Here is a 13,938-nt window from a genome sequence, read left to right on the forward strand (position 1 = left end):
TAAACTACCACAACTGAACCAGGAAGAAATAGAAAACCTGAACAGGCCCATAACCAGTAAGGAGATTGAAACAGTCATCAAAAATCTCCAAACAAACAAAAGCCCAGGGCCAGACGGCTTCCCAGGGGAATTCTACCAAACATTTAAAGAAGAACTAATTCCTATTCTCCTGAAACTGTTCCAAAAAATAGAAATGGAAGGAAAACTTCCAAACTCATTTTATGAGGCCAGCATCACCTTGATCCCAAAACCAGACAAGGATCCCACCAAAAAAGAGAACTACAGACCAATATCCTTGATGAACACAGATGCAAAAATTCTCACCAAAATACTAGCCAATAGGATTCAACAGTACATTCAAAGGATTATTCACCACGATCAAGTGGGATTTATTCCAGGGCTGCAGGGTTGGTTCAACATCCGCAAATCAACCAATGTGATAGAACACATTAATAAAAGAAAGAACAAGAACCATATGATACTCTCCATAGATGCTGAAAAAGCATTTGACAAAGTACAGCATCCCTTCCTGATCAAAACTCTTCAAAGGGTGGGGATAGAGGGCACATACCTCAATATTATCAAAGCCATCTATGAAAAACCCACCACAAATATCATTCTCAATGGAAAAAAACTGAAAGCTTTTCCGTTAAGGTCAGGAACACGGCAGGGATGTCCATTATCACCACTGCTATTCAACAGAGTACTAGAAGTCCTAGCCTCAGCAATCAGACAACAAAAAGAAATTAAAGGCTTCCAAATTGGTAAAGAAGAAGTCAAATTATCACTCTTCGCAGATGATATGATACTATATGTGGAAAACCCAAAAGACTCCACTCCAAAACTGCTAGAACTTGTCCAGGAATTCAGTAAAGTGTCAGGATATAAAATCAATGCACAGAAATCAGTTGCATTTCTGTACACCAACAACAAGACTGAAGAAAGAGAAATTAAGGAGTCAATCCCATTTACAATTGTACCCAAAACTATAAGATACCTAGGAATAAACCTAACCAAAGAGACTAAGAATCTATACACAGAAAATTATAAAGTACTCATGAAAGAAATTGAGGAAGACACAAAAAAATGGAAAAATGTTCCATGCTCCTGGATTGGAAGAATAAATATTGTGAAAATGTCCATGCTACCTAAAGCAATCTACACATTTAATGCAATCCCTATCAAAATACCATCCGTTTTTTTCAAAGAAATGGAACAAATAATCCTAAAATTTATATGGAACCAGAAAAGACCTCGAATAGCCAAAGGAATATTGAAAAAGAAAGCCAAAGTGGGTGGCATCACAATTCCGGACTTCAAACTCTATTACAAAGCTGTCATCATCAAGACAGCATGGTACTGGCACAAAAACAGACACATAGATCAGTGGAACAGAACAGAGAGCCCAGAAATCGACCCTCAACTCTATGGTCAACTAATCTTCGACAAAGCAGGAAAGAATGTCCAATGGAAAAAAGACAGCCTCTTCAATAAATGGTGCTGGGAAAATTGGACAGCCACATGCAGAAAAATGAAATTGGACCACTTCCTTACACCACACACGAAAATAGACTCCAAATGGATGAAGGACCTCAATGTGAGAAAGGAATCCATCAAAATCCTTGAGGAGAATGCAGGCAGCAACCTCTTCGACCTCAGCCGTAGCAACATCTTCCTAGGAACAACGGCAAAGGCAAGAGAAGCAAGGGCAAAAATGAACTCTTGGGATTTCATCAAGATCAAAAGCTTTTGCACAGCAAAGGAAACAGTTAACAAAACCAAAAGACAACTGACAGAATGGGAGAAGATATTTGCAAACGACATATCAGATAAAGGGCTAGTATCCAAAATCTATAAGGAACTTAGCAAACTCAACACCCAAAGAACAAACAATCCAATCAAGAAATGGGCAGAGGACATGAACACACATTTCTGCAAAGAAGACATCCAGATGGCCAACAGACACATGAAAAAGTGCTCCACGTCACTCGGCATCAGGGAAATACAAATCAAAACCACAATGAGATATCACCTCACACCAGTCAGAATGGCTAAAATTAACAAGTCAGGAAATGACAGATGCTGGAGAGGATGTGGAGAAAGGGGAACCCTCCTCCACTGTTGGTGGGAATGCAAGCTGGTGCAACCACTCTGGAAAACAGCATGGAGGTTCCTCAAAATGTTGAAAATAGAACTACCCTATGACCCAGCAATTGCACTACTGGGTATTTACCCTAAAGATACAAACGTAGTGATCCGAAGGGGCACGTGTACCCGAATGTTTATAGCAGCAATGTCTACAATAGCCAAACTATGGAAAGAACCTAGATGTCCATCAACAGATGAATGGATCAAGAAGATGTGGTATATATGCACAATGGAATACTATGCAGCCATCAAAAGAAATGAAATCATGCCATTTGCGACGACGTGGATGGAACTAGAGCGTATCATGCTTAGTGAAATAAGTCAATCGGAGAAAGACAGCTATCATATGATCTCCCTGATATGAGGACATGGAGAAGCAACATGGGGGGGTAGGGGGATAGGAGAAGAATAAATGAAAGAAGATGGGATTGGGAGGGAGACAAACCATAAATGACTCTTAATCTCACAAAACAAACTGGGGGTTGCTGGGGGGAGGTGGGATTGGGAGAGGGGGAGGGGGCTATGGACAATGGGGAGGGTAAGTGCTATCATGAGTGCTGTGAAGTGTGTAAACCTGGCGATTCACAGACCTGTACCCCTGGGGATAAAAACACATTATATGTTTATTAAAAAAAAAAAAATTGGAAGGGGAGGCGAACCATAAGAGACTATGGACTCTGAAAAACAACCTGAGGGTTTTGAAGGGTCAGGGGTGGGAGGTTGGGGGAACAGGTGGTGGGTAATGGGGAGGGCACGTTTTGCATGGAGCACTGGGTGTTGTGCAAAAAGAATGAATACTGTTACGCTGAAAAAATAAATAAAATGGAAAAAAAAAATTGTTTCTCTCCATACCTTCACACCACATAAATAAATAAAAGCAAAGTCATATTACTTTCCTATTGTAGTATAGTGTTACTTCATGGTAGAGGTTCAGGGAATATTAAAAAAAAAAAAAAAAAAAAAGAAGTGCATCCTCTAGCTCAGAGTAAGCTTCTGAGGACTGCAACCTCAGGAGACTCGGAGACAAACCAAGCTATTCCCAGATCCCTGACTCTTTCAAACTGCATGAGATCATAAATAAATGTTTGTAGTTTGAAGCATCTGTTTTGGGATAAATTGTTACATAGCAACAGATAATTAAAATACATAGTTTTTAACTTTGGAAACATGTAGCGGTGACAGCTCCTGAAAAATAAAAGACATATACTCAAATGAAAAGTGTAATCTATATTCCTGATGTGAACAAGCCATCGCTGTAATAGATAATTATGAGACAATTAAGGAAATTCAAATACAGACTACTATGTAATGATTATTAAGAATCACTTTATTTTGTTAGATATAATAGCACAGTTGTTATGTTAAAAGAAAAGCTTATCAGTACACATGCATACTGAAACAGTTGAGTGAAATAAGGTGTAGGACTTGATTTAAAATACCCCAGCAAGTTAAAAAAGGAGGGCAGGGCAAGAAGAATAGATGAAAAAAGAAATCCAAAACATTGGTAAGTGTTGAGGCTGCATGATGGATCCACAAGGAGTTCATTATTTTAGCTCTAAAAGTGATTTTAAAAGACTATTCAGGTCATATTATCTTGTCACAGGATTTTACATATTTTAATTATATCCTTTTCATCTTTTTGGTTTGTCAAACAGCAATACCTCCTGGTCTCTGATGATTTTTTAATGTTCTTCTCTGTGTCCTCAACACTTAACTTCCATGTTTTTGGCAACTACTCAACTGCACATAGTTTTCCAATAACAGAGGTACCTGCTTTACATGAAAAGGGTAATAATGTCCGCTTTGTTTCTTTTCATGATGCTCAACATTCTGCTGATCTTTTTAATCAGACATATTAAGACTTAAATCCTTGGGCGGGGTTGGGGGGGGGAGTTACAATTCCAAGATCCCTTTTATGGTATTTAAGTAAAATAATTCAGATTTGTTTTTAGATTATTTCATATTCTATTCTAAGAGACTCTTACGTTAACCTATCATTAGTAATACATTTTTGGTGAATATTCTATTCAAATTCTAACCAGTAGCTGATCTAACTAACTGGTGATGATGTCAGGGACTTACTATATACCATATGCCAAAAAGTATTCATTAAAATAGCCTATAATTTATCCTATAAGTAACTGACATCTTAACCTAGAGCTGTGCTATCCAATACAACAGACAGCAGCCACATACGGCCATTAAGCACCAAAATGCAGCTAGTCTTAACTAAACATCCTGTATGGGTTTTTGAAGTGTTTCTAAGTGGTGTCACGCCCTAGATTTCCAATGTGCAGTACAAAAAATAGGATGTAAAACATTAATAACTTCATCTTCGATATCAGCCACAGCAACTTCTTTCAAGATATGTCTCCAAAGGCCAAGGAAACAAAAGCAAAAATGAACTTTTGGGACTTCCTCAAGATCAAAAGCTTCTGCACAGCAAAGGAAATAGTCAACAAAACAAAAAGGCAACCCACGGAATGGGAGAAGATATTTGCAAATGACAGTACAGACAAAAGGTTGATATCCAGGATCTATAAAGAACTCCTCAAACTCAATACACACAAAACAGATAATCATATCAAAAAATGGGCAGAAGATATGAACAGACACTTCTCCAACGAAGACATACAAATGGCTATCAGACACGTGAAAAAATGTTCATCATCACTAGCCATCAGGGAGATTCAAATTAAAACAACATTGAGATACCACCTGACACCAGTTAGAATGGCCAAAATTAGCAAGACAGGAAACAACGTGTGTTGGAGAGGATGTGGAGAAAGGGGAACCCTCTTACACTGTTGGTGGGAATGCAAGTTAGTGCAGTCACTTTGGAGAACAGTGTGGAGATTCCTGAAGAAATTAAGAATAGAGCTTCCCTATGACCCTGCAATTGCACTGCTGGGTATTTACCCCAAAGATACAGATGTAGTGAAAAGAAGGGCCATCTGTACCCCAATGTTTATTGCAGCAATGGCTACGGTCGCCAAACTGTGGAAAGAACCAAGATGCCCTTCAACGGATGAATGGATAAAGAAGATGTGTTACATATACATGATGGAGTATTATGCCTCCATCAGAAAGGATGAATACCCAACTTTTGTAGCAACATGGACGGGACTGGAAGAGATTATGCTGAGTGAAATAAGTCAAGCAGAGAGAGTCAAGTATCATATGGTCTCACTTATTTGTGGAGCATAACAAATAACATGGAGGACATGGAGAGATGGAGAGGAGAGGGAGTAGAGGGAAACTGGAAGGGGAGATGAACCATGAGAGACTATGGACTCTGAAAAACAACCAGAGGGTTTTGAAGGGGCGGGAGGGTGGGAGGTTGAGGAACCAGGTGGTGCGTAATAGGGAGGGCACGTACTGCATGGAGCACTGGGTGTGATGCCAAAACAATGAACACTGTTATGCTGTAAATAAACAAATAAAAAAAAAAAATACTAGCTCAATAAAAAAAAAAAATGATCACAAAAAAAAAATTAAAAGCTTCTTAATAATAATGACATGTCGGTACACCAGATACCGCATTAAGTAAAATGTATAATTAACATTAGTTTTAGCTTTTTAAAAACTTTCTTAAATGTGATAAATTAAAAAAAAGTACTTATGACTTCCACTGTATTTCTTCTGGACAGCACTGCTCTAGAGATTCACCTCCCGAAAGCTACTGACTGATGTCACATACTAATAACTATACAATTTTTATAATGTATCTTTTTATAGTGTATGTTAAACTAAAAAAAACCAAAAACAAACAAACAAAAAAACAGTTTCAGCAAAGCACATAGTTAAAGCCATCCTAAAGGAATTCAGTGCATAGCAAACAGTGTTAACTTGATGCTTCTGGAAAAAGGACCCTGGTTGCTAGAGATCAGAGGTGGGACAGACAATATTTAATTTTCACTGTTTAACCTCTTATATTTTAAAATTTTTACCTATTTGAAAATAATTTTTTAATTAAAATAAAAACAATAACATAATGTGAGACATTAAGAGGGAGCATTAAATCTCATTCCTTTATAAGTGAACAAGCAAACATTATTTGGTACAATTATCCTTCCAACTGTCATTCTGCAATAGTATATACCACTTAAGATGGGATTAAAAAAAAAAAAGAAACGATGTCAGTTCACCTGAACTGAGGACATATTAAGATTAAAGTTCTTAGAAAAAATATTTATAATTCCAAGGCCCCTTTTATGGAATTTAAGTAACAACTTAAGTCCCATCATATCCAAACTCTGTTTTGCCTCCCTGTTTCAGCCCACATCTGCTTCAATACCATTTATTCCGGTTTGGGCAGTTTCACCTTAATACAAAATGAAAACTATAAACTTGGTTGAGAAGAGGCTGAAGCAGCAAGACATTCCTCCCAAACTACCCACTTACCAGCAAAGCAAACTGCCACCTGCTAGACCCTAAGCCTAGAATTCATCCAGCAGGACGACTCTAAAATACAGCCACAGAATGATTAGGACTCTATTATGAAAGTGTTCCGTTCACTTTAGACTATAAATTTTTTTTTAAAATATGATTGATAAACTCAGTCACTTCTGATGCTGAAAAAACACTGTACCACCACTTGGTCCCTTTAGAAAAGTAGTTAAAGCACCACCTGGTGTTTGTTTTAAAGTAGAATGCATATAGTTTTTAAATTTCAGTGCCTGTTGTACTGAGCTTGTGGCCTCTCAATCCCCTTCAACCATGGTAATGAGCCTTTTACCTGTTTAAATAGTGGGCTTTCAACTATATTTCAATCGGCACTAGAGACATTCTTTTAGTACCACTAGTTTTGTCCAATTTTCCCAATTGACAGTAAGAGAATATTAAAACCCAGAGAGACTGAATTGCTCATCCAAGGACATATCATTTAGAGAAGACAAGTTTGATTTAAAATACACTGCTTGGGGCGCCTAGGTGGCTCAGTGGGTTAAAGCCTCTGCCTTCAGCTCAGGTCATGATCCCAGTGTCCTGGGATCAAGGCCCCGCATCACACTCTCTGCTCAGCAGGGAGCCTGCTTCCTTCTCTCTCTCTGCCTGCCTCTCTGCCTACTTGTGATCTCTATCAAATAAATAAATAAAATCTTTAAAAAATAAATAAAAATAAATAAATAAAATACACTGCTTTTTTTTCCCCACAAAAGGCATATTGCTAATTGCACAAAAATTTAAAGGGCCATTTATCTTACAAAAGAACTACACTTAAGTTATGCTCTAATTCTATTTTCAAAATCTTTCCAATTATAAAAATAAACATGCAAGAAGGGAAGGGAGAAAGAAATAAAACAGCACCTTAAGTTTTAGGCAAAATGAAATGCCACCTCAGTGGGTCACCTCTGATCCACTGGTTACCACTGATTGGTGACTGGTATGACTCCTTCCTGATCATTTACCATGTATTTATATTCACATAAGCACTTTTTCGGGGTTTTTTTTTTTTTTCTTTTCAATAATCAGAAGCATACTGACTTTTAACCCAAAAGCATTCCATATCAGTAAATCAAAAAATTTTACAATCATACTCATAGCACGAATACTTATGTAAGCTCTTTACCATCACTGACAAGGCTGCCATAAACATCTCTGCACATTTACCTCCCCGAAGAGGTGCTCTTATTTCTATTTTACCTTCATTCTGACCTGCTTGTGTCTGAGCTCCTGTATATGGGGGCTGCTGTGGCTGAACTCCCGGCGGGTGAGCTGCAGAGGAGGAGGAAGCGATGCTGTCGGGTGTTCCTGAACGGTCTTCTGCAGGAGCACTGGGTGGCCCTAAATGGTCATGACAAGCCAGTTTACTTTCTAATACAAGACCTTTCTGCAGCAAGCTTAATTATTAAGTTTGCTTGAAGGATACTAAAAATGGAAAGTACTAGAGAATAAGCATAACCACAACTGCCACTTTTTACAGTGTATATGTATACTTCATATACTTTATGTATGTATATATATGTATACTTTCATATACTTTGCTCCACTCTCTTAAGAATCCAAAACTACAACTGGAAATCCTTCCCTCTAAAGTGTAGAGTATTATATTCCTAAGTCCTGAACTCCCCCTGCAAAAATCAAAACTCATCTTTGCAATACCACTATACTCTACCTCATGCCATCTAATTTATTTTGTAGATCAACCAAAAGTATTTAATTCTTCAATGCGTCTCCACTGCCCATAATCAAGTTCAACCCTCCAGTTTGGTATTCAAGGGTCCAACCATTGTACCTCACAATTCCTCCTCCTACAAGCCCCCTTCAACTGAAACTAACCTACTCCCTAGTCTTACAGTATATTTTTTTCTCCCTCCATGTATCACTGTTCCCTACACTCCCATTTTCATGTTTTCTAAATTCTATGTTCTTTAAATCACAGGTACTACTCCAGTAAGCCTTCTTCACCCATGAATACTTTTTTCCACTTGTGAACTTCCATAAAGTATACTTTTATTATGACCCTTACCAACTTCTACTTTGTATCTGTGAATAATTCCCATCTTTCCCTTAGGTTATACAAGCTCTCTGGGCCAGACTTTCTGATTCTTTTTATCTGCCTTGCAAAGACTACCTCTCAAATTCCTGGAGTCACTCAAATTCTTCTAAAGTAATGAACAAAGAAGTAAATGGAAAAAGTTAGCTACAGCTCCAATCCTGTGACAAAATCGACACTCCAAAGACAACTACAGATATGTTTATTCCTGTAAGTTCTCTATTGGGTAATACAGAAGAGTGGTTAAAAGCTCAGACTGTGGAGCCAGACTGCCTAGGTTCAAATGCTAGCGTTGCCACTTAGTAGCTCTCAGATTCTAGACACACTATCTCTTTCTGTGCCTCAGTTTCCTCATCTGTACAAAGAACCCACTTCTACTTCATTAAGGATCAGGAGTTAACAATCACTTACAGCAAATATTTATGAAAGTGATTATATCCTAAGAGCTTATGAAAGTGATGACCATTTAGTAAGTTCCCCATAGGGACTTGTTATTACTAGCTAAGTTCCCTGAGAGTAAACCTCTATCCTCTGCACTGGTGGATCCCAGAATTTAGCACTGTATTAGGCAATTGTGTAGCTGGCCAATGGTAGTCCAGGTACTGATGAGAACTAAACGAGGCGAACAAACTGGTAATGCAAGAAAAACTGATGGGTTACCAGAGTAAAATGGCCAAGCGCTCATGTTACTGATATTTACATAATGTACATAAACACATCTAGTCTCCTAAAAAAGACAGTGCATTACTGACCTAAAACAGTACATTATTTTGATCCCTCTTTTCTCTCTTGTATGTAACCTATTTGTTAATGCTGCCCATCCTATCTTTACAATATTCTATTCCTCCTTCCCATGTCCTCATTCACTACTGCAGTCAAGCTTTTCACAACAGCAGATGTGAATAATCAGAAAGCATCCTGGCATTTTCTATATGCACAGTTTTTCTTACTTCAACATCCAAGGCTACCAGAAAAATGTCCTTCAAATAATGTCAATCATATTAATCATATTATGCTGGTATGGCATATACTATATTCTAATCAAAATGTTAAGCCTGGACTTTATATATATATAACTATTGACTCCTCTACCCGCCATTTCTTTTTTTTTTTTTTTTTTAAAGATTTTATTTATTTATTTGACAGAGAGAGATCATAAGTAGGCAGAGAGGCAGACAGAGAGAGTGAGAGGGAAGCAGGCTCCCTGCTGAGCAGAGAGCCCGATGCGGGACTTGATCCCAGGACCCTGAGATCATGACCTGAGCCGAAGACAGCAGCTTAAACCACTGAGCCATCCAGGCGCCCCTACCCGCCATTTCTTGAAGTCTTAAATATTAAGAAGCCATGCCATTAACTCAAATTTCAGTTGCTCTAAAAAGTGTTTTTCAGATGTATCACTTGTGTGATGTCTTCATTCACAAAGAACATACATCATATACACATTCTGTCTTTCCAGAATTTCACATAATTCTTTTTAGTGAATAGTCCCATAAAAGTCTCAAAGAAAAATAAAATTAATAGACTGAATCCTATATTTCCAATTACTAATAATGGCAAAGTAAATGGTCAGAGGCAACAACAAAAACCCTAGACAAAACAGCAGAAAACAACTATTTGAAATCCTGGAAGTCAACCAAATGTCAGCAGAAACCAGAAAAGTTTACCCCCAGTGGAATTATAGTGACCAAGAATTGTAAGCTCTGAGCTCTGCAGCCCCAACAGCAGAAAGCCAGAGTGTCAACTTCACGGCTGGCCAACTAGCTAGAAATTTGAGGGGAAAAATCCCTGGATTAAAAGAGCCACTGAAGAAATGAGACCTACAAACTACATATAAGCTCTGCCTAAAATCCTCAGCAGGCCACAAAATTAAGAGGCGGACACATAAGAAGGCTCAGGGAAAAAAGCAGCACCAAGAGTTTAAAGGGCTGAGCAGAGATGTTAGTTGCTAGATTCCATGGGGACAAAGAATGAGTAGTTTGAATCCAAACAAGTTAACTCCTTGCCAGAGCAACAGTAACAAAAAATCAAGTCACTAAAACATATTAACCATCATGTCCAGTTTTCAATAAAAAATTATCAGATATGCAAAGAAACAGGAGAACGTGACCCACACTCAAGAGTAAAAAGGCAGGCAAAAGAAAGTGTACTCCGAACAGGCCCAGATACTGGATAAAGTAGACAAACACTGAGCAGCTATTATATTTTTATTTTTTATATTTTACTTTAAATAAAATATATTTTATTTATTTTATAATTATAAATATTTTTAAAGAATTAAAAATGCAGGAGTTAAAGGGAAATATAGTCTTAATGCAAAGGTAAGGAATCTCAAAAAAAATAAACTATACAAAGATTCAAATAAAAATTACAGAGCTGTATGTGTAATCAGAATCTAAAGAGAGAGAAAGCAGAAAAAAATACTAAAGAAATGATAGTCAAAAATAAAAAGAAGCAATTATAGTATAGGTACTGTTTTAAGGTTAAAACCATTCATATAAGAGCAGTTTCCACACAAAAGCACTTTAACCAAAATCTACATTTAAATTTAAATTTCTCTAGTTTAACATCCAAAGAGAGAAGACATGAAATACAATTTAAATTCTACAACAAATCTGAAATAAGATTATGAAATAGTTCAGATTTTTAAAAAATTATAAACTTTCTGAATTCCACTTTTGATAAAATTTACCTACAACCAACAGTGGTTATTCTTTAAAGGGTAGGGTTCTACCTTAAGAAAGCTTTCCAGGTGCTGAAAATCATCTAGATCTTGATCTTACTTGGTGTTTTATATAGGTATATACAAAAGTAGAAATTTATTGAACTGAACCTTTAAGATATGTGCACATCTCTGTATCTGTTATCCTATTACAGAAGAAAAGGAGATGGAAGGAAGGAGAGAGGGAATGAAGGACCGGAAGGAGGAACTAACTTACCTGAAACCTGATCATCTGTTAAGCCAAACGCTGACATGACATTTTTATTGATTTCATCTTGGTTTTTTAAAGGATCAAAAGCTGACATACTTGCTGCCATAACCTGAGTAGACTGTTTTCCAGAAGAATCAGAAGCAGCAGGCTTTTCATCCCTACCATCCACAGTATCTATGAGAGGAATAAACAAAAATTTGTTTCCATTTTATCCTATACTTAATGAAGCCTAAAAAAAATACAAAACAGGGAAAAATATATGTGCATACAGTCTGAAATGTTCAAAAGTACCTCTAAATATAGCATAATTGTTCATTTTACTTTCCTCTTTATACTCGGGATTTTTAAAATCAGAAAGGAGGATCAAAAAGAAATTTTAAAAAACCAGTTTTTTCAAAAAAAATTTTATCTCCTTCCTTAAGAATTATTAGGTGAGGAAAAAAAAAAATACAAGCTCCATAACAGAGAAAAACATTTTGCCCCTTCTTTTGGAGCCCATGACCTACATATATCCTACAATCAGATATATACTGAACACTAATACTTAATTTTGCAAAAGGATAAAGAAGTTTAAAGGAAGTTATGAAATGAACTCTTATGTTTTATTTCTACTTGTCTATTTGTTCATTATTAATTACATGGAAACCTCAAGCCGATCAATACATCAAACACGTCCTTTTAATTTGCTACATCTCCTTAAAATACTTTACAGTTGAAATGATATGTCTGAGATTTGCTCAAAATAATAGGGGAGGAAATGTATGGGAGTCTAGATGACGGATACTATGAATTAATAATTACTGAAGTTGGGGTGGGTTCACAAGATTCATTAGAGTACTATGTCTACTTTTGCATATCTTTCCACAATGAACTTTTTTTAAATAGAAAAATAATTTAAACATGAGCATGATAAATTTAAAACCATGCTTTTCTTCTAAGGATATTAAAGTACTCAACATGTATCTGTTCAACTACATTGGGAAAGTAAGGGATTCAAGTAAACCCACAATATACAGATAGGAACCTGAAACCAAAAACATAAAAATTTTTTTAAAAAGGTATCAAAAATAAAACAAGTAAACAAAAAGGAATACCACTAACCATTTACTCAGTAATTATCAATTTTGTTCTGTTACCACGAAAGTATGAACATCAATTATTATCTCTATGATCAAGACAAAATTTATCTTGTGAAAAACTGTTAAGTACCAAGTAGAATATAAGCACACATGGGCTTGTAGCTCATATTCATTATTCATTCCTATCATTCCACTGGTTACACTAATACTTCCTCCACTGCTGGAAGAAAACTTCTAGTATGTACTCCTTTAAAATAAGTTACTCATCTTCCTCACCAATTTTCTTCCTAATTCCTAATTCCAAGGCTACATGCCAAAAGCATATCACACCAATCTTGTAAGCTATTCCCTCTCACAATACTACCTTCCACTACCTGTGCACTCTTCTACTTACTACAAATTAAATCCATCAGGAAACACAATACTATAGGCACACTAATCTACTAGTAGCTCCTACTAGCCCATTAGCTGCTATAGCTACTGCAACAGGTCAACCCAGTATCCAAGGCAGCCTACATCATGATCCTCAGAGAGGAAGGATATCCAAAAACCTGCAGAAGTAGACCACTGAAGAACCACATATTTCTGGGTAAGGACAAGCCACATTGTTCTAAAGAATACCAACAACTGATTGGCAACACTGTTTTCTAGACCAGACTTGCAATTTCTGGTGTAGGATTTTTCTGGTTTATTCTACACTATTTTCCTGATTGTTAAGTCAGGATATGTTCTAAAAGCTTAGAAGCTTAGGCAATTTCAAAGAAGGCAGGTAGATGGTCAAAAGGTAAATGATCTTCCTAAGCACAGAAAAGAAAACAAAAAATAAATTACAACCATCTATAAAATTAAAGCACAGAATGTATTACTCAACACATTAGATAACTACAACAGGATACCCTGACAAGAAAGGAGGCCAGACACAGAAACTGTATGTGGTATAATTTACAAAATGCTGAGAGAAAACCAGTTTTAACATCTTTTACATTAACATAGGTGAGAAGTTAATAATAAAACATATGAAAATAAAGGGTTAATAAAGAGAAGTAGTAAATATATTAGTAAGAAATACGTGAGAGCAGAAAGGTTGCTTCACCAAACCTAAAAGCTTATAATTCTATCCCTTATAGCAGAACACAGGCTACTACAGGTAATTTCTGCACAGTACTGGCTACACTTGAATTTTCATCTAAGTTTCATAACATTCTACAGATGCTTAAATCCCCTGAAATTATCTGCAAATGCTGTTGAGTCAGCATCTATGAATTCTTCTGACAAAATGGTCAAA

General features: G+C 36.6%; 1 protein-coding gene across 6 annotated transcripts in view; it reads right to left on the minus strand.

The window, feature by feature from the left end:
- TFG (trafficking from ER to golgi regulator) overlaps positions 1 to 13,938 on the minus strand; it is a 43,349-nt gene that overhangs the window by 11,899 nt on the left and 17,512 nt on the right. For 4 of the 6 annotated variants that reach the window (XM_046003999.1, XM_046003995.1, XM_046003993.1 and 1 more), the window contains 2 exons: positions 11,581 to 11,748; positions 7,792 to 7,932 (listed from right to left, as the gene is read on the minus strand). In XM_046003999.1, the coding sequence (XP_045859955.1) occupies positions 7,792 to 7,932; positions 11,581 to 11,748 (309 nt within the window). The remainder of the gene's footprint in view (positions 1 to 7,791; positions 7,933 to 11,580; positions 11,749 to 13,938) is intronic. The other 2 variants (XM_046003997.1, XM_046003996.1) reach the window with 1 other exon arrangement.

The sequence above is a fragment of the Meles meles genome, chromosome 4, assembly GCF_922984935.1.
Source record: "Meles meles chromosome 4, mMelMel3.1 paternal haplotype, whole genome shotgun sequence".
NCBI classification, from domain to species: Eukaryota; Metazoa; Chordata; class Mammalia; order Carnivora; family Mustelidae; genus Meles; species Meles meles.